This window comes from Terrapene carolina, unplaced genomic scaffold (assembly GCF_002925995.2).
Source record: "Terrapene carolina triunguis isolate 2854851 unplaced genomic scaffold, T_m_triunguis-2.0 Scaffold111, whole genome shotgun sequence".
Lineage (NCBI taxonomy): Eukaryota > Metazoa > Chordata > Testudines > Emydidae > Terrapene > Terrapene triunguis.
In genome coordinates, this window is record NW_020664462.1 from 9,380,237 (window position 1) to 9,404,846 (window position 24,610).

At 43.0% G+C, this 24,610-nt stretch overlaps 1 protein-coding gene across 1 annotated transcript in view; it reads right to left on the reverse strand.

Moving 5' to 3' along the window:
* Positions 1-1,201: 1,201 nt before the first annotated feature.
* ACAA1 (acetyl-CoA acyltransferase 1) overlaps positions 1,202-24,610 on the reverse strand; it is a 30,449-nt gene continuing 7,040 nt past the window's right edge. The window contains exons 2-12 of the mRNA XM_026652055.2: positions 21,566-21,659; positions 21,173-21,230; positions 16,383-16,462; positions 15,948-15,990; positions 13,116-13,214; positions 12,364-12,444; positions 8,954-9,144; positions 8,320-8,499; positions 7,356-7,411; positions 3,664-3,809; positions 1,202-2,882 (exon numbers count right to left, since the gene is read on the reverse strand). Coding sequence (XP_026507840.1) covers positions 2,807-2,882; positions 3,664-3,809; positions 7,356-7,411; positions 8,320-8,499; positions 8,954-9,144; positions 12,364-12,444; positions 13,116-13,214; positions 15,948-15,990; positions 16,383-16,462; positions 21,173-21,230; positions 21,566-21,659 — 1,104 coding nt within the window. The 3' untranslated portion in view covers positions 1,202-2,806. The remainder of the gene's footprint in view (positions 2,883-3,663; positions 3,810-7,355; positions 7,412-8,319; positions 8,500-8,953; positions 9,145-12,363; positions 12,445-13,115; positions 13,215-15,947; positions 15,991-16,382; positions 16,463-21,172; positions 21,231-21,565; positions 21,660-24,610) is intronic.

The following is a 24,610-nucleotide window of genomic DNA, read 5'->3' on the forward strand; positions in this document are numbered from 1 at the left end:
AAAGCAGGGCAATTTTAAAAGAACTGTGAAGGAGGCTCCTGTAACAGTTTAGTTTGCTCCTTGGTTTAAAAGTAAGTCAGCCGTTAATTCCACGTTATAATAGTTAGGTACAAACTAGAGAGTCAGAAACAGTGAACAAGACCATCATTCTGACTGCCTGAGTTTCTTTCAGTGCCTTGTAATATGAAAGTCAATGGGAGCTGGGTATCTATATCCCTTAGGCACCTTTAAAAAATACCAACCTAAATGTTTAAGTAGTAAGTGTCTGGGAGTTGGTCATGGCCCCCTACCCCTGCAACTACAGAAGGGGGATTCCATCCCACTTCATTTTCTTACCCTCCCTTGGTTCCCACCTACTCATACTTTCCTGTTTACAGTAATACCAATAAAACTGAAAGTCAGTCTGATATTCCCATTTCTGAGAACACAAGAGTTTCCCAACCCTCATCCTGCAACAAAAGTATTTTGCAGGCAGTTGTGGGGAATCTTTGTTGGCAAAGAGCAGAAATAGAAGTAGTTTTAGCAAGCATCAGACAGATTTGTTCAACCAATCAGAATCCCATTTATCCATAAAAGCCTGGGCCAGAATTTTCAAATGTGGGCATGCAAAGTGAGGCATCTCATAGACTTCAAGGCCAGAAGGGATGATTGCGATCATCTAGTCTGACCTCCTGCATATCACAGGCCACAGAACCTCACCCACTCCCTACTGTAATAGACCCATAACCCTCTGGCTGAGCTACTGAAGTTCTCAACTAATGAGTTAAAGACGTCAAGTTATGGAGAAGCCACCATTTACTCTAGTTTAAACCAGAAAGTGGCCCCTTCCCTATGCTGCAGAAGAAGGTGAAAACCCCTCCCCACCCAGGGTCTCTGCCAATCTGACCTGGAAGAAAATTCCTTCCTGACCCAAAATATGGCGATCAGTTGAACCATGAGTATGTCAGCAAGACTACCAGCCAGACACCTGGCAAAGAATTCTCGCTGTAGTAACTCATCTAAATCAAAGCAGTCTAATTTTTCCAGAGATAGGAACTGGAGGCCTCCCTGTCCCTCTGATTTCAGTGTCTCACTTTGCAGCCCCACTTCAGACTTCTGCCTTGGAACTCTAGTTGCTGCTCACATACCATTCGAATAAGTGTGACTAGTTTAGTGGGCTTTTTCCCCATTAGTAGGGAAAGAATATCAAAAATTCAGCCCATCTTTAACAGTGGCCTTTAATTACTGATCTTTATTTTTAGAATATAGCAATTACATTCAAGTACACAATTATGTTAAGTGCATAACCAAGAAACAGGACACAACTTTTCAGCTTGTATCGCTGATTTAAACATTTCTAAAGTAATGTCAGATGACAATAAGTGCATTTTCTTTTAAAACAGCTAGCACTAGGAGTTTAAATGGTCTTTTGAAGCTAGTAACTAAATCCATTTATTCATGTCTGTATATCAGTGACATCATAGCAGAATTTTTGGAAGCCTTCACAATCTATCACTAACTTCTAGCAGCTAACCTTCCAGTGATCGGCCACACCTCATCCATTTCCTTTCTGAGCATCCCTTACTAGGATAACCCTCCACCATTCCTTCCATAATAACTGTCTCAAGGTTATCTCCAACTCTACGCCTAATGTGACCAAAGTACATTAGCCTGCTATTGAAGATAGTATATAAGGGAAATGGTTGTACGATACAAAAAGTATGTCTTTACACTGGTAATAAAATATACTGACTCATGGAGAATGCTCCTGATATTCATGTAGTGTTCCAGGTGCCAAAATCAGTCCTATATTAGGATACTGAGATACAAAATGAGCTTGTATTAAATGTTAATTCAGAAAAAAGACTGATTTTCGTAGAAGTCACAAAACAAGCTAAAATTAAGTAAAAATGCTGTAAAGTTAAGGATGGAATGGTCAGCTTTTATTTTACAATTACTAGTTTTGGCAGCCTGTCCAACCCTTCTCTACCTTTTATTTCATCATTCTCATTTACAAGAGAAATATTATTTATGAATGGATAAACTCGTTTACAATTCCATCTACTCTGCCCAAATTTGTTTAATAGAAAAACATGGGAGTTTTTTAAATAATAATAAAAAAAAACCACACACTGGGCATGTGGACAAATTTGATGAGCCATAAAGGATAGTTATAACCTGAATGTAATCAGTCAGACTGTTGGTGAAATACCATGGTTTAACCACTTTAAAAAACAACAACATATTTTCATTGTTGCTATTGATTTAATCAATCTTCCCAGGATGATCCCTTAAAAACTTTATCATTGGGTAGTAAAAATCTACATATATAATGTGTTGGAAAAATTGTTCCATGTGCATCAACATTTAGTTGCATAAGCAACTATACCTTAACATCTATCTTTTAAAAAAGCAAGACCCACATGAACTTCATCTTTATGAATTATAGCCCTGATCCCTTGGATCCACATGAGTAATTTTACATACGAGTACCATTGACTCCAGTGGGATTATTCATATGCATAAATGCATATGAATTGGGGCCTCTATTTTTAAGATCAAAACTGGCTGAATTGAGCTCACCTATGTCCCCTGGCATTTGCACACCTTAGCTTTGAAGCAGCCACCAAGCTCGTTTCCTCCCACCCCAAAGTATTTCAGTATACAGTGCACATACATTTATACCCTTTAGACATTTGTGCCTAATATCAGTAAACAAGATCCATTAAACAAATTCCTGAACCCACTTGCATTTTTACAGTGCAAATTATTCATTATCATTGTAGAATGAAGAGTCAGATGCTGTGCTTCTCTTGTACAATGGAATTCACTTCCCTGGGTATTCAAATACTGCTGCAGCTCCCATACCAGTTCCAATGCACATGGATACAACACCATACGCTCTGGAACAAAACAAGTTAGTGTGTGGTTAGAAACAATAACTCTGGTTCTAGATTGCCTGAAAAAAATCAGTGAATAAAGATAACTTATACTGCCCACAATCCTGAAGGGTGGCTTAGATACACAAAGATTCTAATTCAGGAACAGTCTCTGGTGCCTATTTCCCTGAAGTGGGTAAGAGGCATTCCTTGTACAAGATTCTCCTCAGCCAACTCTTACATGCCCCAAGGCATCACAGATATATCCACTCTCCTCAGAGCGACGCACTTTAAGAACTGTGCCCCTCAGCCATCAAAGCAGATAAATTAATAGGGGGGACGTGGGTTATAGAGGCGGTGAGCTTTAGGACTCTGCTTTGATTGAGGTCATATTGAGGGAGAAACTCACCCTCTGATACGAAGGGATGGGATCAGTTCAGAATACTGCCACAAGAAAACCACCACACTGCCTCCCTCCACTACTCTTCAGGAAGCTCAGCTATGATCTACTCCAGGTGTACTCTGAAACTCTCATGCTATCCATCAGAATTTTTGGAGAAATAAGCTGTGTGTAACTCTAAACTAAGGAAACTCTCAACTAAGTTTCTCTACCCTGTTTGAAGACATCTGAGTTGCTCTTACTCAACTTGTTTAGCAATTAATAGCCTGCCATCTCCTACTATCCTCCAGGCTATGGTAGAAACATGAACACTCCATTTTAAGGAAGGGACATCACAAGCTTTGACTATTACCTTGTAGATACTTTACAGAAACAACTATTTACCACATTATTTTAAATACTCACCGTTTTCCCCTTCGCTTCAGTTCATTGAGCAAAGTGACAACTTGACGAGCCCCAGTACAGCCTAGTGGGTGCCCCAATGCTATAGCTCCTCCAAGGGGGTTGACCTTCTCCTTTGGGATCCCCAGTTTCTCAACACAATACACAACCTAGAAAGACATATCAAGCATGTCCTTGTGAAATTAATCACGTGTGTCAGTTCTCAGCATGTATCCCATACTGGGGAACAACCTGGATTAACATAAGAATGGCCATACTGGGTCAGACCAATATTCCAGATAGCCCAGTATCCTGTCTTCTGACAGTGTCTAATGCCAGATGTTTCAGAGGGAATGAGCAGAACAGGGCAATTTATTGAATGATCCACCCCCTGATGTCCAGCCCCAGCTTCTGGCAGTCAGAGGTTTATGGACATCCAGAGCATGAGGTTGCATCCCTGACCATGTTGGCTTATAGCCATTGATTGACCGATCCTCCTTGAACCAAACTCTTTCTTGAACCTAGTTACACTTTTGACCTTCACAACATCCCCTGGTAATGAATTCCACAGGTTGACTGTGCCTTGTGTGTGCCTTTTGTTTGTTTTAAACCTGCTGCCTATTTATTTCATCAGGTCCCCCAGTTCTTGTGTTATGTGAAGGGGTAAAATAACACTTTATTCACTTGCTCCACACCATTAATGATTTCACAGACCTCTATCATATCCCCCACTAGTCGTCTCTTTTCTAAGCTGAGCAGTCCCAGTCTTTTTAATCTCTCCTCATATGGAAGCGGTTCCATTCCCCTAAACATTTCTGCTGCCCTTCTCTGTACCTTTTTCGATTCTAATATATCTTTTTTGAGATGGGGCCACCAGAACTGCACGTAGTATTCAAGGATTGGGCATACCATGGATTTATGTAGTAGCATTATGATATTGTGTGTTTTCTTATCTATCCTTTTCCTAATAGTTCCTAACATTCTTCTAGCTTTTTTGACATCCACACTGAGTGGATGTTTTCAGAGAACTATCCATGATTACTCCAAGATCTCTTGTGTGAGTGGTAACAGCTAATTTAGACCCCATCATTTTGTTTATATAGTTGGGATTATGTTTTCCAATGTGCATTACTTTGCATTTATCAACATTGAATTTCATCTGCCATTTTGTTGCCCAGTCACCCAGTTTTGTTAGATCCCTTTGTAACTCTTTGCAGTCGGATTTAGACTTAACTATCTTTAGTAGTTTTGTATCATCTGCAAATTTTGCCACCTCACTGCTTACCCCCTTTTCGAGATCATTTATAAATATGGTGAACAGCACTGGTCCTAATACAGATCCCAGGGGGACACTGCTATTTACCTCTCTTCATTCTGAAAACTGACCATTTATTCCGACCCTTTGTTTCCTATCTTTTAACCAGTTACTGATCCATGAAAGGACCTTCCCTCTTATCCCATGACTGCCTATACTTTGCTGAAGAACCTTTGGTGAGGGATCTTATCAAAGACTTTCTGAAAGTCCAAGTATACTATATCCATTGGATCATCTTTGTTCACATTTGTTGACCTCCTCAAAGAATTCTAATAGATTGGTGAGGCATGATTTCCCTTTACAAAAGCCAGGTTGACTCTTCCCCAACAAATTGTGTTTATCTGTATGTCTAATAATTCTGTCCTTTACTACAGTGTCAACCAATTTGCCTGGTACTGAAGCTAGGTTCACTGGCCTGTAATTGCCAGGATCATCTCTCAAGCCTTTTAAAAAAAAAAATCAGTTTCATTAGCTATCCTGCAATCATCTGATACAGAGGCTGATTTAAATGATAGGTTACATTGCAGTTAGTAGTTCTGTAGTTTCATATTTGAGTTCCTTCAGAACTCTTTGGTGAATACCACCTGGGTCTGGCGATTTATTACTGTTTAATTTATCAATTTGTTCCAAAACCTCCTCTCCTGACAACTTAATCTGGGACAGTTCCTCAGATTTGTCACCTAAAAAGAATGGCTCCGGTGTGGGAATCTCCCTCATCCTCTGCAACGGCCTTGTTTACCTTGATGTTCCGTTGGCACCTCAATCGTACAGTGGTCCCACTGATTTTGTCACAGGCTTCCTGCTTCTGATGTACTTATAACAAATTTGCTGTTAGTTTTTGTGTCTTTTGCTAGTTGCTCTTCAAATTCTTTTTGGCCTGTCTCATTATACTTTTACACTTGACTTGCCACAGTTTATGCTCAGTAGAATTTGTCTTCCAATTAATAAAAGATGTCTTTTTGTCTCTAACTGTCTCTCTAACTCTGCTGTTTGTCCATGGTGGCATTTTTTGACCTGTTACTGTTTTACTTTTAGTTGTGGTGTATATGTAGTTTGAGCCTCTATTCTGGTGTTTTTAAAAAGTTTCCATGCAGCTTGCCGGCACTTCACTCTTGTGACTGTTCCTTTTAATTTTCATTTAACTAGCGTCCTCATTTTTGCATAGTTCCCCTTTTTTAAGTTAAATGTTACTATGGTTGGTTTTTTGGGGTATTTTCCACCCTTCAAGGATGGAAAGTGTAATTACATTACGGTTACTTTTACCTAGCGATTCAGCTATATTTACCTCTTGGACCAGATCCTGAGCAGCACTTAGGACTAAATCAAGAATTGCCTCTCCCCTTGTGCGTTCCAGGACTAGCTGCTCCAAGAAGCAGTCATTAATGGTATCTAGAAATTTTATCTCTGCAACCCATTCTGCGGTGACATGTGCCCAGTCAATATGGGGATAGTTGAAATCCCCCATTATTATTAGATGTTCTGTTTTTCAAGCCTCTCTAATCTCCCTGAGCTCTTCACAATCACCATCATCATGGCCATCAGGTTGGTAATATATTCCTACTGCTATACACTTATTATTCAAGCATGGAATTTCTATCCATACAGATATTATGGTACTGTTTGATTCATTTAAGATTTTTACTCTATTTGACTGTTTTCTTTCACATATAGTGCCATTCCCCCACCAATATGACCTATCCTGTGACTGCTATATATTTTATACCCTGGTTTTACCATGTCCCAATAATTATCATCATTCCACCAATTTTCTGTGATGCCTGTAATATCAATCTCCTCATTTAATAGCAGGCACTCAAGTTCACCCATCTTAGTATTGGGCACCTTGCATTTGTATACAATTGCAAAGCTTCACTGAACACAACTGGCTAGATGCATCCCTAGTGTAAGTCTGTTGTCTTCAGGGGATTTACACAAGGGATGAATTTAGCTCAAAATATATAATTTAAGGGAAAGCATGGCATTCAGATTTACCACTCCAAATAAGTATTTAAAATACATTTGTGTTAGTAACTGAGCCTATATGATTTGTGTTGCATACTGAGAGTGAAGATGGTAGGTCTGTCTTCAGCACCTACATGCACCTCTATGAAAGAGGCTGGAACTACATTGTGTATCCAAGACACATGGGGAACTGAGCTAGACTGATATATTTATAAATTCACCTTTATAAAATAAGCCATAAGATACAATTAGGGAGATTTTAAACACACTTCAGTTTGGTTTCTAAAGCAGAAGACACTATAATGAAGATTCCATCTAGGTTTTTATTAAACACCCCTCTTACTAGATCTGTTACATTTACAGTTGTAACCAATATGAAATTCTGCTCAGCCACCAAGCAGCCTAGAAAACCAAAATTAAACAAGATGGGCAGTCTCACCTGACTAGCAAAGGCTTCATTAATTTCATATATATCAATATCATTCACAGTCAAACCTGTGTGTTAGAGAGAGATCAGACGTTAGAAGGAGATTTAATAACTGAAAAAATAGTGTCTGAAAGAAAATATTCCTAAATAGAAGGCTTTCAATGAAACATTTCCACTTCCCCCCCCACAGGAATGAGTGGACATATGGGTAATTGCAGCATAGTTAGATATCAAAGGCCATAAAATTTAAAATTATGCATAATGATTTAAGTATCACTACTAGACTTTTGGATAAGATATAAACAAAATTCCCTTCCTCCCAACCCTTGTAGAGGTTAAAGATCTTAGGATATTTTCAGAGAGGATGTGAGAGCAAAAGAACTGCTGTTAAATTTGCCTCGTTTCTCCAATAGCCATATCCAAACTCATTCTGAGAGATTCCTGGAGTATGAAAGGAATTATAGAAACAGCTCAAATTCCATGGATAAAACATGTAAAATACTATGGTTATTTACACAATATAAATAGCTGCCATTTTGAACTGGCCTATCCTGGAAGAGTATTCATTAATAATGAGGTTAATTTACAGGCATATGATTTCAGACTGGAGTGTCTCACCCACATTAAGATGAGAGAAGCACAACATCAGAGAACAAATCATGTATTACACTTATTAACGCTTTGCTGGAACTGTAAAAGGATTCAATGCAAGTTTCTGAGCACATACAAACGAAATGATTATTTATATTTTGTAATGCATGTGAATAGAATCTTACAGTAATCCTAGGCAGGATTTCTTCTAAGATTATGAATGTAATGACTCAGTATTCCCACTGCTGCTAAATAACTCCATGAGCTGAAGTGACCGAGATCACATTAGGATTTATAATACTGCAGCACTTAGGTCCCCTACTCATGGACCAGGACCCCATTTTGCTTGTCACTGTATAACAGAACAAAAAACACAATACCTTACCAGCCTTCTCCAAAGCTACTGGAATGGCATAGGCTGGCCCTATGCCCATGACATCAGGTGGGACTCCAACCACAGCATAAGATTTTAACACCCCTAGGACTGGAAGCCCCAACTGTGCTGCTTTAGAGCGTTTTGCCAGTAGAACTGCAGCAGCTCCATCGCTGACCTGACTGGAGTTACCTGTTGGGAGATATTTCACTGACAATATCACCTTTGCCTGGGCATGTTTAGTTACCAGTAACGCAGGTGGGACTGGGAGGATAACAAAATGGCTAACACTGCATGCCAACAGAACACTGATTCAAAAGTAACTATTCATAGACTTAGGCCTGGTCTACACTAACCCCCCAATTCGAACTAAGGTACGCAAATTCAGCTACGTTAATAACGTAGCTGAATTCGACATACCTTAGTTCGAACTTACCGCGGTTCAGACGCGGTCCACACGCGGCAGGCAGGCTCCCCGTCGACTCCGTGGTACTCCTCTCGCTGAGATGGAGTACCGCAGTCGACGGCGAGCACTTCCTGGTTCGACTTATCGCGTCCAGACCAGACGCGATAAGTCGAACCCAGAACTTCGATCCCCAGCCACCGAACTAGCAGCTGGGTGTAGACCAGCCCTTAGAGTGCTTACCAGCTGTAGTGGAGCCATTTTCCTTGAAGGCAGGCTTGAGTTTTGCCAAGCCTTCCAGAGTTGTACTAGGTCTGATCCCTTCGTCTTGAAGCACAGTGATGGTTTTCTGATTGCCCTGGTCATCCTTAACAGTAGTCCTCACTGGAATGATTTCATTTTTAAACAATCCCATCTGCTGAGCTCTCGCAGCTCTATTAGTATAGAATGCATGAATGGTTAAAAATCTGGAGTAGGACTGTACCAAATGCTTCTAAAATCACCAGAGCTAATTAACGACAACATAAATTATGAAGGAATTGGTTTACAGATGCATCATTCATTGCTTAAAAATAGTAGAGTATGTAAAGTGTTGTTCTTTAACAAATGGAAATAAAACTGCACAACTGTGTGCAATGGGCCCTATGCTGCTAACATAACGAAAATTCTCCTTTAGCATAAGTGGTAGGAGGCCATGTTTTTGAAGCAGGAAGAGCCAGGTTCTACCCCTGCTATCACTAGAGCTGGGTGAATAATGGATTTTTTTGGTTCTCTGGCAATACACACAAACACACACAGACACTCCTTTAATTATTTAAATAAAATTAAAGGAAATTCTGAACCAAAAGGTCACATCAAATCTAAAATCAAAATATTTCAAAAATGTCAAAACAAAACATACGGTTGGACTCGTTCATTCTTTAAGAGTTTAAGTACAGGTTCAGCAAGCTAAGCAGCATGAAGACAGTTACGTTTTCCTGCTAGTTACCAAAGAATGTATCAAGTTTCCCCCACTCCCGTCTGCCTTCCGATAAAGAGAAGTTGAACTTTATGCCGGGGTGTTGCAATCTATTGGCATAATGCACTAACATTTAAATATCTAATTTCATCCCAGAAGTATTCCAGAGCATGTTACATAATTCATCAAACTACATACACCAGAATCACTTCACCTAGCACCAAAATGCAGGTGGAGTGGAGTGCAGCAGCTCTTTCAGCACAGAGAAACACTATGTCTGGGACAGAAAATAAAAATACTGTATTCAACTAAAATTACTGGTCCTGTTTAGGAGGGGCTGAATGCAATTAACCAAACTGGAATTTGATTTCGACACTACGATGCAATACTCTATTTCAAAAAGTACAAAGGGCTCTTTTACATCAACAAGGGGTTTAAGGACCCCTACTGGACATCTGATTTGAGAAATGGCACTTCCACCAGCACATGCTCCTATTCCTATGAGTCAGAGAAGAGTACCATCTACTGAATAGGTGACTATTAAGAGTTGCTCAAATACAACCCCACCACTTCATGCTTTCATTCAAAAAGTGAACTGATACTTAAACAAATGTAATGGTTCAGGAAAGTAAAAGATAAGAGTGAAATGCTGAAGGATGAGCCAGTACAGTTGCAGATACCCCAAGACCAAGGACAGAGCAGCACCCTGTTCTCCTGCTAGCGGGGATGAGTGTGTACACATACCTTTTTATGTTACTGGTCCAATATCAATAAGAAAAGTTACCACACCAAATTTTCTAGGAGCAGGGCCAAAATCTAAAGGTTAGCCTGTGCAGTGGCTTCCTATATTACATAAATAGTTGGACCAGGCAACACTTGATTAGACCTGTGTTTTTCAAAGTTTGGGTCGTGACCCACATAAGGCACTGGTCAGCACCGCCGACCAGGATGTTAAAAGTCCCGTCGGCGGTGCTGCCCATCTAAGGCAGGCTAGTGCCTATCTGTTCCGACACTGTGCTGCGCCCTGGAAGCAGCCAGCAGCAGGTCTGGCTTCAAGGCAGGGGGGCCACGGGGCTCTGCGTGCTGCCACTGCCCCAAGCACCGGCTCTGCGCTCCCATTGGCCAGTTTCTGGCCAATGGGAGCTGGGGGGGGAGGGCAGTGCCGGCGGGCGAGAGCCACTCGGAGCTGCTTGCGCGCCTCTGCCTAGGAGCCAAACCTGCTATTGGCTGCTTCCAGGGCGCGGCGCGGTCCGCGGTGCCAGGACAGGCGGGAAGCCTGCCTCTGCGCCCCAGCTGGGCCTCTGACCAGGAGCTACCGGAGGTAAGTCCGTGCCCCAACTCCAATCTCCTGCCCCAGCCCTGAGCCTCCCCAAACACGGAACCCCTTCCTGCACCCCAAGCCCCTCATCCCTGGCCTCACCCCAGAGCCTGCACCCCCAGCCCAGAACCCTGACACCCTCCCACACCACAACCCCCTGCCCCAGCCCCCCCAAAACCCAGAGCCCCTCATCCCCAGCCCCACCCGAGCCTGCATCCCCAGCCCAGAGCCCTGACACCCTCCCACACCGCAACCCACTGCCCCAGCCCAGAGCCCCCTCCCACATCCTGAATCCCTCATTCCTGGCCCCACCCCGCAGCCCAACCCTCTGCTCCAGCCCTGAGCCCCTACCACACCCCAAACCCCTCATCCCCAGCTCCGCTGGGTCGTGGGCATCAACAATTTTTTTCAACTGGGTCCTCAGGAAAAAAGTTTGAAAACCACTGGATTAGACTATTACTGTAATTTAATTTGACTCCTTGGTGCCAATTGTTGCAGATGATCCATAGTCAGCAATGGATTATCTATCAGATATCTATCAGAACAGTTCTATTGTCACCAGGAAATCAATCAATTTAGTTTTGCAATAATTTAATCAAAGGAAAGGATAGGTTACTAGAGTTTGTACTGGGCTCATATGAAGCAAAACACCCACAGCAATGACTGCCAGCTACACTCACAAGTTTAGGGCTTCTCTAGAAGTGACATTTTTACTGTCTGCACCCACACTTTCCCTTCCAGAAAAGCCTCCTTCTACCACAGCATTCGACTTCAGTCCAAGGGGATTTCAAGCTATCTAGCTAAAGCTAGTATAAGCACATTCAACTATACTTTGGGTTTCACAGAAACCATGAAAGCTGTGATCCATCTGGGTGGTGGGAAATACAGAAAACCTGATCTCAACTACGGATACTCTAAACACTCTAGACTAAGTTTTCTAGCGATATGTACACAGTGGGCTTAGTGGGGGGCATGGATCAGCATTCACGTTGCACTCCCTGTCAGTACCCAGCCTCAGCCAGGGAAGCTAATGATCCAACCAGCAGACCAAATTTGGTGATGAATCCTGGTCACGTGCCAACTCAAGCATGTTGTGCATATGCTAAGAAGAAAGGGGTTTAGTCATGTGACTCCCATTACAGTTCAGGAGTCACAGCTACCCCCACCTCCACCAGGATCCTCATTCTCTTAGCTGTCGCCTATTTACACCTCACTACATTGCTGTTATTTGAAATGTTACATTTTAAGCCTTTACCACAGGATAACACAAAAACGGTTAATGGGAAACAGGAAAGTTTTCTCTATAGAAATCAAGCATTTTAGATTATCCATGTAATTTTTATCTCCTTGGCGCACAAATAAAACCCAGGTATTTACTTTTGCTGAGAAGTCATGGCAAAGTCATCTTGCTTCTTTCGGGAAATGCCGAATCTTTCTGCCACATTTTCTGAGGTTATTCTGGGAAAAAATACCACTGGTATTAATCCACCGAGACAGAAGATTATTAAAATTCCATTTGCCATCAAAGACAAGCAGAGAGGGAAGAGTACAAGCGCTATGCTCAAGTTGACTGAGCCCTCCTTGGGCTTAGTGTTCTGCAGTACCACATGACAGAATTATGTCACGTTGCAAATCCGCTCCCTTGTTCTCCAAATGAAGAGGGGCTGGGAGAGATGCAAAGGCCCCACACGCAGCCCTTGGGGGGAAGGGGAGTGCAGAGGTAGCCCCTAATGTGATTCTGGCTGCATCTCCACAATGGAAAGCAATAGAAACTTGAGCGTTTGTGAAATGCAGCAAAATTTCTAGAAACACTAAAAATTTGCAGTTCTGAGCCCCTCAAAATGTTCTCCTACTCCTGCTAATTAAGCCATTGATCTTTACTGTAAGACAACGAAGACTGCTTTCAAAAGGTCTGGATAACTACCAGTCCTTATACAATTAATCTTCTACCATTACCACAGGTAACACTGAAGTGCACAGACTTCAGTAGCGGATCTAAAGGTCAACCATTGAAGAGAGTAAGTTTGAGCCAATAAGTTTGGTGCATTTTTAAATATAACAAAACACTGTCTTATGAGATACACAGTCAAGAAAAATCACTAAGTTCTAGGAAGGAAAATAATCCTTACCCCATAGGAATAAGGCAATCTCTGGCTTTACTATTGTCCATCATACGTGAGCTAACATCACCAGGGTTGCCTGCATTTCTGAGGGACATTGTTTCCACTCTGAACAGGAAGAAGAAAAGTTAGAATTTACTACCACTGTTTGCCTTAGAAGAATTCATGCAAATTTAATACCATTAGCAGAGTCAAAAGCTCAGAATCCTAATAAAAACCTTGTATATCATACTGCAGAAGCAACTGGTACCTGACCTGTGCCTCACTCTGGTTTCAATCAGCAACATAAATGTAAAGCAATAAAACCACCTCCCTACAGATTAAGCTGCCTGTTGTTATTCTAGGGCAGAATATCACAGTGTCAGTTCATTTCTAGTATTTTCCCAGCATGGGAAGGAGAGTTACTGGTTGTTCTGGGAGCCCTTCTCTGCAGTAAACATAATGGGAAAGCAAATGTTTCTGGGCAGGAGTTTCCACTGGTAAAATATAAACAAAAGCAATAAAAATGCAAGAGTTGCAGCTTAAAAAAAGCTGGCTAGGAGCCTAACAGGGCAAGTGCTAATGAAACCACTACAGAGAGACTTCATGTGAGTGGTGCCATTTGTCTTGTATTGCACAACATGAACAAGAAAGGATTACTATGCAACAAAGAGATCACAGATGCTGCAGCCTTTGTCCTATAAGAGAGATAACAGATTAAGAAATGAAAACATCTATTGTATGATTGTGAAGCCATTTATTACACTAATAAATTAATGTAAAGTTAAATCAAGCTGTAAATCCTAAAATGGGATAAGGGTTTGCTTTTATATCCTATACCATCCATGTATCTATTTTCCAGCCATATTATTTATATACCATCAGGCAAGCAGGAAATGATGTCCCCACCCCAAGTAGCCAACAATTTAGAGGTCTGATCCTGCACCTTTACTCTGAGTAGTATCTTATTCCTTACTTAAATTGACACCACTGAAACTACTCAGAGTAAGGATGGCAAAACTCAGGCTCTAAATTAGAGTGAATGACAACAACTGAGCATGATTAAGGTAAAAGGAGACAAGTGGGAGGGGAATAGTGTCTGGTTACGTAAAGGGCTCGGCACATAAAAGCTGTTTTGTTTAACATTTGTTCATTAAAATCCATAAAGTTACTAAACACAAGATGTGAAGGGACCATTGTGATCATCCAGCCTGACCTCCTGCACAACACAGGCCGTAGAATTTCACCCAGTGACTCCTGCCTGCACTGAGCCCAACAACTTGTGGATCAGGAGGTGAAAGGGCTGGATCCAGTGCCATAAGCCATCCAGGGCCTTTAAATTGCATCACCTCAGAGGGTTACTGTCGAAAGACTTCCTGGAACAAGCATGTTAACAGAAATGAATTTGAATGATAAGAGAGTACCAAGTGTTCAGCCAGCACACAAGGCTGTTCCTGGTACATGCTATTTGCTATGCACACATCCAGACAGACAGACTTGTTACCTTGCTATGCTAGTTACTTCACAGCAGTCCTAAGAAGGGTAGTGACTAGTTCTCTTATCTGAGGATACATCTACACAGCAGCCAAAGGGTGCAATTCTCAGCTCGAGCAGACATCCACACACTAGTTTGGCTCAAATTAGCGCCTAAAAACTAGTGGTGTGGCCACAGCAGCATAGGCAGGCGCTTAGGCTGTACCTAGGCGGTCCAGTGGGACTGTATTCGTTGGGCAGCTAGCCCGAGCTGCCATTGCCACCGAGCTATTTTTAGTACACTAGCTCGAGCAAAGCTAGTACATGGATGTCTACCTGACTTGAGAATTACGCCACCGAGCTACTCTGCAGACATACCCAACTCTCATAAATCTTTGCTTAAGCTGAAATTTTCAATGATGCTGAATTATAAGAGCAATGATAGGGTAACAGATTGTCACTGAAGGCTACAAAGTGATCTCCCTACTGATTGAGGTTAGTAACCCAAGCCAGATTGGAAACTTCAGAGGTAAATGCACACCCACTACTTTAATCTAAAATATTTTGCTTCTGTATAATTCAGATTCTTCTGAAGTGTGTTATGTCCCAGCTCATGATTTCATTACTCTGTACAGCATTAGTACATTTCATCCCACTCACTGTTCCAGTAAAGTCGCCAGCACGAAGAGAAGAAGTCCCATGTATTAATTCAACTGCATTTATAGCAGTGAACAAAGAAATATCTGTTACACTCCTGTGGAACATCAGTGACTAGCACAGATGAGATGTTCATTTCCATATATGAGACAACTGGGATCTGAGATCAACACAAGCTGACCAGAGGCTTATAAAAAGCCAATCACAGATGGCGTTTTAGATCTCCACACACAAAAATCGCACACGATGGCAGGGCACCAGAGGGGCCTAACAAACCAATTCTTTAAAAAAGGCTTATAAGGGTTGGATGACTAACTAGCACTCGGTTCTTGGGTTCCATTCTCAGATTACTCACTGCCTTGTTGTGACACTGTGGACAAGTAACTGTGGCTACATTTTCAAGAGAAATTAGGTACACTGAGTGCCCTGCTTGACACACCTTAAATGAGCCTGGTTTCCAGGGGGTGGGTTCTCAAAACTTCTGAAAGAGTCAAGCCACTTTAAAACATCTCCTATGAGGCACCCAAAATCACTAGTCACTTAAAAAAAGTCCAGACCTTAATCTCAGAGACTCTATTCACCCATCTGTAACACGGGTATAATGCCTACCTCAAGGGAGTTCTGTAGTTTGTTTGCAGAGCACTTTGAGATTCTCATATGAGAGATGTTATAGAAGGCGAAACACTATCAAGAAGTCTACAGGAGTAAATGTCTATATAGAAATATTCTTACCCACAGGCCAAACCAATGTCATAAGACCCATTTCTGATGCCACCTGCAACAAAAGTACTGTGTAAACATTTTTACCACCACTTAGCAGTAAATATTTGTTCAGTATCTTGTTACTCAGAGGATCATATTTTCTTGGAATAAGGTAGCTCACTCTTTTTCAAGGACAGATGATAATTTTCAGAGAGGATTGTTATGAATATATTGAGTTCCTTTCACTAACATTTCTACAGAGTAGAATTATGGGATCTTCACAGAAAGTTTCTTCCAGACCTAAAGGTTATATTCATTCAGACTCAAAAGTATAAGAAATTCATAGGGAAGAGAGAATTAGGGATGAAATAATTATTTCAGAGTCTGGGTCCAGCAGTCTAAATCACCATCAATAAAGGAAAATTCTGATTCTCTGACTGCCCATAAGGCTCATTACATGCTTACCAGCTATATTGATCACAGCTTGCAACCCAGAGGAACATTGTCTGTTAACACATGATAAGGGTACGGTCTCTGGAATGCCACTAGAACAGAAGACACAATAGATAAGGCACAGAGTGAAAGACACCACATACCAAAACAATAACAAATTTAAAGTGGAAAATAATCTCTTAAATTATCTTTAACTCAATCAATTCTAACACAATGACAGATATACCTATTGTCAGACTGCTCTAAGGCCATGGCTACACTACAGAGTTAAGTTGACTTAAATTACGTCAACGATCATAAACCACTGTAATTACATCCCTTCTGCATGTTCACACAATGCTCCTTCTTTCGGCAAAGCCTGTCCGCTGTTGGTGCTGTGGCATGACAGGGAGAGCAGTGCACCATGGGTAACTATCCCACTGTGCAAATCGCCACCTTCTGCCACTTGGATTTCTGGGAATGGATTGTAGTGCATCATGGGAGTGGGCTCACAGCCCCATGATGCAGTTTTCTAAATCCCATCATCCCACGGGATTCCGAATACGTATCACACTGTTTTTCAAATGCCCCTATAAACTTTGCACCCGCCATTTCTGCCTGAAAGCATGGATCCTTGCATGGCTCTCGTCTTGTGATGAGCATTACAAACACAACGCAACAGATCCTGCAGTATTTCATGAGCTGCAAATCTGAACAAGAATTCGTGGTACCTGCCCTGCTGCGTGCCATGGAACGAAACAATTCAAGATTGATATTGGCATTCACGGAGCAGCTGCACAGTGGACCATCGCTACTGGGCTCAGGAAACAAGCACCCACTGGTGGGATTGGATTGTGATGCAGGTATGGGATGACAAGCAGTGGCTGCAGAACTTCAGGATGTGCAAAGCCACCTTCCTTGAACTGTGCGCGGAGCTCGCTCCTGCCCTGTGGTGCACAGACACTAAAACGAGAGCTGCCCTCAAGCTGGAAAAGCATGTGGCAATCGCTGTGCGGAAGCTGGCAACTCCAGACTGCTACCAGTCAGTCGTGAATCAGTCTGAGGTTAGGAAGTCCACTGTGGGGGTTGCAGCGATACAAGTGTGCAGGACCACTAATCACCTTCTGCTATGAAGGACTGTGACTCTGGGCAATGTGCAGGAAATAGTGGATGGCTGAGGTGGGGCGATAGATGGCATGCATATCCCAATTTTGGCCCCAGACCATCTTGAAATGGAGTACATCAATAGAAAGGGCTACTTCTCTATGATACTGCAGGCGCTTGTGGATCACCGTGGGCATTTCACTGACATCAATGTAGGGTGGTCGGGGAAGGTGCATGACGCACGTGTCTTCAGCAACACTGGTCTGTATAGAAAGCTGCATGCAAAGACTTTCTTTCCAGACCAGAAGATTCCAATAGGGGATGTTTAAATGCCCACAGTGATCCTAGGAGACCCAGCCTAGCCCTTACTCCCGTGGCTCATGAAGCCTTACACCGGAAATCTTCCCAGAAGCAAGGTTTGCTTCAACAACAGGCTCAGCAGGTGCCGAATGACCGCAGAATGTGTGTTTGGCAGATGAAAGGGTTTAGACCTCAATGAGGAAATTATTCCCATGGTCATAGCAGCCTACTCTGCTCTGCATAATATTTGTGAAGCCAAAGGAGAAAAGTTTCCCCATGAATGGAGCATTGAGGTGGATCACCTGGCAGTTGATTTTGAGCAGCCAGACACCATGGCTATTAGAGAGACTCAACGGGGGGCTATTCAAATCAGGGAGGCTTTGAAGCAGCAATTAGACAGTGAGCCCTAGTAATGCATCTTTCTGTAAAGCATTCAGCCAGACATTGTTTACTTGCCACCTTGAATGACCCTTGTAATGATTGCTGCCTGAATTTCAACTGTAGTCTGCAAATGTGCCAACTGCCAAGGTGTATGAATTTCTGCTGCAACCACTGCATGTAGGACACAAATAAAGAATCACTGTCTTGTAAGACTAAGTTTTTATTAAACAGCAATACACAGATTTACATTTCTTACAGGAGACATGACACTGAGCAGCACTCTCTGAAATGAGGCTCTCACAGCTGTGTGTAAATCCAGCTGTCACTATGGAACACGTCCCTAGGGGTGGAGTGCAAGGGCCAGAGACATGAGAGGAATGTGGGGGGGGAGTTTGTGGAGGGCATGGAATGCAGTTCTGTATGGGCTGCTGGGGGACTCTAGCACGGATATGTTTCAACTGTAGCACAATCAGGGACATAAGCATCTGTTTGCTCCTCTGTGAGCTTTATCATCTGCTCCTTTGACCCTCTATTATCCATTCCTGCCCTGTTTCCTTTCCTGGGTATCCATTTCTAGTTTCTCATTTATTGTCTCTCTCTACACTCTGTGCTCGCTATCTGCAAGATCTGACAATTGCAGCACTTCTCAAAACTTGTCCTCCTTACTCCTTGTTCGCCTGCTTGTCTGATGGAAGCGCTCTGCCAGTGTGTAGGAGCTGGTCCTAAAGGGCACCCCTGCAGAAGCAAAAGAAACAATATACAGAGTCAGTATTGTGTGTGCTCTCACAATCATGAATCATAAAAGTTACATACACTTCTTTCTCGCTTTCCCTTGGCAAGCACACAACACGGCCGGAGCACTAAACATAATAAGTTTGGCCCAGAGGGAGGTGATGCAGAATGAGACAAAGGGTCTGGGTGGTTTCAGAAGGGGACCAGTACAAGCATCTAGGGACACTATTCTGAATACTGGCACCGTTTTCCACAGATGTGGGTGATTGAAGCTGATATCTCACTACTGAGGGTAACCAAGGATGCAAGGGGCATCTCCTGCATGTGTGCGGCTTCAGACCGAGTCCGCACGCTGCTTGCCTGTGTGCTGCTTTGATTCCTGCAGAAGTAATTGCTAACTGGCACAGCAAAGTTTCCTACAATGGAGGGAAGAAACAAAGCAGCTCTGCCAAGGAACATTTGGCAGAGGGTTGCAGAGTACCTTCAGGAAAGTTTCCTAGAGATCTCTATGGGGGATTCTCAGGTGATCCTGGTGTGCATTAACAAACTTTTTTTGCAGGGTCCCCACTGTGTAGCTGCATAGGGGAATGAGAAGCAGATGAAAACAGTATCTAGTGTTGTTAGTTTCTATCCCTTCTCCCATGTGCACCATGTAACAAAATAAAGGACACTTCTACCTCATGTAACCGTGCAGTATCAAAGCAAAACGAGTACTTACCAAAGCTCCCCTTTCCCGCTTCAGGCACGCCAGAGCACTGGGACTGGCTAGACCCCTCCGGAGTCAAAAAGAGGTCCTGGCTTGCCACACCACCGAATGTCCCTGTTTCCTGTCCCACATCCTCCTCCAACTCTACCTCCTCATCCACCACTTCATCCTCGGGGTTGACTCCGCTGGCTGCTGCCTCCAGTCCCCCTGAAGTATCCACAGGGCTCTGGGTGGTGGAGGTGGGGTTGCCGCTGAGGATGGTGTGCAGCTCCTTGTAGAAGCGGCATGCATTTGGTGCCACACCAAAGCGACTGTTGGCCTCCCTTGCCTTCTGGTATGCCTGCCTCAGCTCCTTGATCTTAGCACGGCACTGCTGCGTGTCCCTTTTGTGCCCCTTCTCCTCTATGCCATGAGCAATCTGCTCCTAGGTGTCAAAGTTCCTATGGCTGGATCGGAGCTGCGACTGCACAGCCTTTTCTCCTCACAGACTCAACAACTCTGGTGTACTCCAGACAACAGCGTGTTTGCTGTGGAAAGTCGGCATTGACAGCTGGAAAGATGTTATGTGAACTGTCCACACCGAGCAAACAGAAAGCAGAATTTCAAAAATTCCTGGGGCTTTAAAGGTGGAGGGGTACATGCCTGTGTACCTGGCTGCAGGGCAGTGGAATTCAAATTACTGACCAGAGTGCTCATGATGGGCATTGTGGGATACCTCCTGGAGGCCACTTAGGGTGTCATAAGCAAGCACAGTGTCTACACTGACACTGCGTCGCTCTCACTTGGTCACAAAAAGCTCTACGCTACTCGTTGAGATGGTTTTATTTCGTTGGTGTAGCAGGAGAGTTAAATCAGCGGGAGGCGCATTGCAGTGTGTACACCTCCACTGTTTTGTCGACAAAACCCAACTGTGTAGTGTAGAAAAGACCTTTACACTACTCAGTGATCTGTATTGTGGGACAAACAGCAGCAGGTACAATAAGTCCCTGTAGAATGAAATCTGTTTAGTCACACAGCACCAATGACACAACCCTGACATCCAGTGAACCCCACTAGGAGTGAGAAGAGAATTCAGTCCTTAACCTCTCTGCTATCATTGCCAGTTGTGCTGGTGCAAGAAACTGAGACAATGATTCACGAGGTATTGGGCAGAGCCAACAAATCATTTCACAAGAGCCACTAAACATCATTTGTGCAGTAATGACTTAGTTACTACCAACCCAACCTGAATTCACCTCTAGGGGTGAGAGGCTGTTCATACCATTACCAATTTCTTTCCTGCCTTCCAAAATTATTTTTCTACCTCAATTTTGCTAGTTTTGCTAGAAATTGGTAACTACATGTAAGAGAATATAGTAAAAGTTAACAATATATTATGCAATAGAGCTTGATCCTCCCAGTCTGAAACGTGTGAGAAGATACAAAATAAGCGGGGACTTTGAACTGCAAGTCAAGGTTTAACTTCCAATTTAAAGATTAGGGAACATTAGCTTTGGAAGAGTTCAAGAATCACATCTCCGCTTTTCTCTCAGTACCCAGGAGAACTCGGTGCCAGAGAACACAACGAAAGGAGTCTCACTCAAGGAGGAAGAAAATTTACCTTAGAAATTGGGCAACTCTTGCAGTGAAAGCCCCAGCTCCAGGTTGCAACACATTGCCTGCATGCAAAGACATTAATTCCAACTGATTAGCTGCATTTCCTTTACCCTGGCTATTTAACACTCTGCAGACGCTTGAGCGTATTAAGATCACCAGAGTCAGTGTTTTAGAAGAACTCTTAAATCAGAGCCCATACCCCTGACAGAAGAGGAAACAGCCCCCCAGCAGAGGACGCACTGGAGATTAAGCTAATACTAGTCTAGTGTAGTGTTAACAGCCTACTGATTTCAGAGCTCTGCATAGACGGCATCCATTGGTCACAAAGGGCACTCTTGTTTTCAGAGAGGGGCCCAAGACTGGAAGTTTAAGTTCAGGATGAAGAGGACTCACTTACCAACACAGATATCTCCCACTTTCTCAGGACTCAGATTGACATCCGTAAGGACAGCTGTCATAACAGCAGAGAGCAGCTCATCAGGAGTAGTATCCTGAAAGGAAAAATGGCACATCCTGTGAAGTATGTAATGTTGTTGTAGCCACGTGGGTCCCAGGATATTAGGGAGACATGGTGGGTGAGGCAATATCTTTTATTGGACGAACTTCTGTTAGTCAGAGAGACAAACTTTCAAGCAAAGAGAGGTGTGCTGTCGGGTGGGGGTGGGGGGTGTTATTTCTGTATTGAGGCATGTACTTCAGCAACAGCCAACCATCCATTAAATTCCCTCTGGAACATTCCCAGACTAGCATCAACTTCCTGAACACCACAATCAGCTTCAACACTGGAACCTTACAGACAACTATATACAAGAAACCCACAGATCATCACACCTAACTTCATAAACCCAGTAACCACTCCAAATGCACCAAGAAATCTGTTATCTACAGCCAGGCACTCACATCCCACAAAATATGTTCTGAGGGGAAACTCTGTGATATACGCCTTAATACACTCAAAACCACCTTCACCAAACAAGGACATTCCACCAGAGAAGTAGATCACATCACGGAACGGGAACCCAAATATCCAGAGAGAACCTGCTTCAGTACAGAAATAAAACCCCTTCCAACTGCACACCCCTAATTGTCATCTACCACCCCACACTGGAACCCATAGAGGGTATCATCAAGCAATTACAATCCATACTCAATGGCAACTCCATCCTGAAAGAAATCTTTCCTGAACCCCATCTTCTGGCCTTCAAACAACCCACCAAACCTCTCCAAAGCTCATCATCAGAAGCAAGCTCCCCATGGACCAGGATACACCAACTCAAAGTGGCACCAGATCCTTCCAGAACAACAGATGCAAAACCTGCAGACATATCTCCACTGCTACAATGATCAACACCCCCCACAACACACCTTTCAAGATCTATGGGTCATACACATGCATATCTCATCCCATGCAATAAAAGCCCCAATAACTACTATGTGGGTAAAACCAGCCAATCACTCTGCTCTCAAATGAACTCACACAGGAAAATGAATAAAGAGAAAAACGCTACATCACATGTGGCTGAACACTTTTCACAAAGCAATCACTCTATATCTGACCTATAAGTTCTCATCCTCAAAGGAAATCAGCACAACACTTTCAAAAGATGAGCCTGCGAGCTTAAATTAATAACTTTGCTAGACACTAAAGACCACGGACTGAATAGACATATTGGATTTATGGCTTATTACAACACTCTATAACCCACTAACAACCCCTCCCAGCTGCCTTTGCCCCCCAACCCCTCATTTCTTTCCTCCCTATGACCAGAGGGGTGTTAACAGGCCACTTCACCTTGAATGGTCCCTTGAAATACATGTTAACTACTTATGCTAAACAATCTCTTCCACCTTGTATTTATCTGTGACATTCCGAGTACCTTTCCCAGACCTGATTCCTGAAGAAGAGCTCTGTGTGAGCTTGGATCGCACACCAACAGAAGTCAGTCCAATAAAACTTGCTATGAAGAGCATTTAAGAGAGTGAATGCTGCTTTAAGGGGAAATTAGAAACAATGCTTTCCCACTGACTTGCCCACATACTATTTTAATGGCCAACTGATTTATGTTAGTACAGGGCTTGAAAAATTTGCCCAACATCTACTAATCCTACCAGCCAACATACCACATGTTCTACAATTTAGAGCAACAGTTGTATATTGTTCATGTTACATTGTGGATTTTTCAAGCCCTGTGACAACATGCTGCCTTCCTTCCTGCTTTGGTAAGTACAAGAAATGGTGCTGTTATAAATCTTTCCAATTCAAAAGCAGCTCCAGTTTGTTAGCCATGACAGTGCAAAACAGCCCAGCATTTACGCTGATCTCTTGCAAGCTAGATTCTATGGTCTCTGGGTTTACTTTGGCAAAAGAAAGAGAGGTCACTGGGAAGATATATGGCCAGATCCCACAAGCTGATATACTTGAGCTGAAGGAGCTTGGTGCTTCGCAGGATTGATGCTATACTAAATAGACCCAGAAACAGCCTTTGTTGTTTACAATTAACTGCCCGAAAGCTTCATTAATGCAGAAATAAGGTTGCCTGGTGGTGCCTTGTGCCCCTCCAGAACCTCAAATTCAACTACACTCAAACCTCTGACAACCAGGAAATGTAGAGTTAAGGGAAATGCCACCCCACAATGCAATCTTGACCTGTCCCATTAAGCTGGTAAGAGCCACTGGGAATGGTTCAGTAAGGGTGGTGCCATAAGTAAATGTACAGGACAACTAAGAAAACATGCCATTGTGTGTCTTGTATTCCTGTAGCATTTATCTGCACGCACTCCAGCTGTGTTAAGTGTAGCTGTACTGAATTGTAGAGGGATCAGTTGGAGCAGACTGGAAGAGTTGATATAAGAAGTGCATATGTACCTTGAGGGATCAAGTACCCATCATTTCAGTACAGGCAAGTCTCATCTTAAGCTGGGGTTACGTTCCGCTGTCAGTGCGTAAAGCGAAAATCGCGTATAGTCAAAATTACATTGAGTGTAATGGCGGGCGGAATCGCCCGCACTACAGTTACAGTATTTAAATGGTTATTTTTCTCTTTTTTTGTTTGTTTTTGCCGACCGCATAAAGCTGAATTCGAGCATGTTAAATGCGCTTAAGATGAGACTCGCCTGTACTGAGTTCTGTATGACATGTCAGCAACAGTGCACAGGGGTTTTGTTATCATGGGGACCATCTGCAGTCTGCTGGCATACATGACTTTGGTCTCTGGAGCTAAGAGACGTGTAAGTAAAGACAGTGTCTCAGAAGGGATCTTCAGGACAAGGGTCATGGGATGGTAACATCTGGCAAGTCTGGGCTGATTTGTGTGGAGTAGGTTTGGCGTTTTGAATGTAGACCAGGCAAAGGGAGCTCCTGATCACTACACCTAACCTAAACTGGAGTTTTCCTTAGGAAAGAGAAGGTGATAGACTTTGCTAGAGTGCTACTGTAATCCAC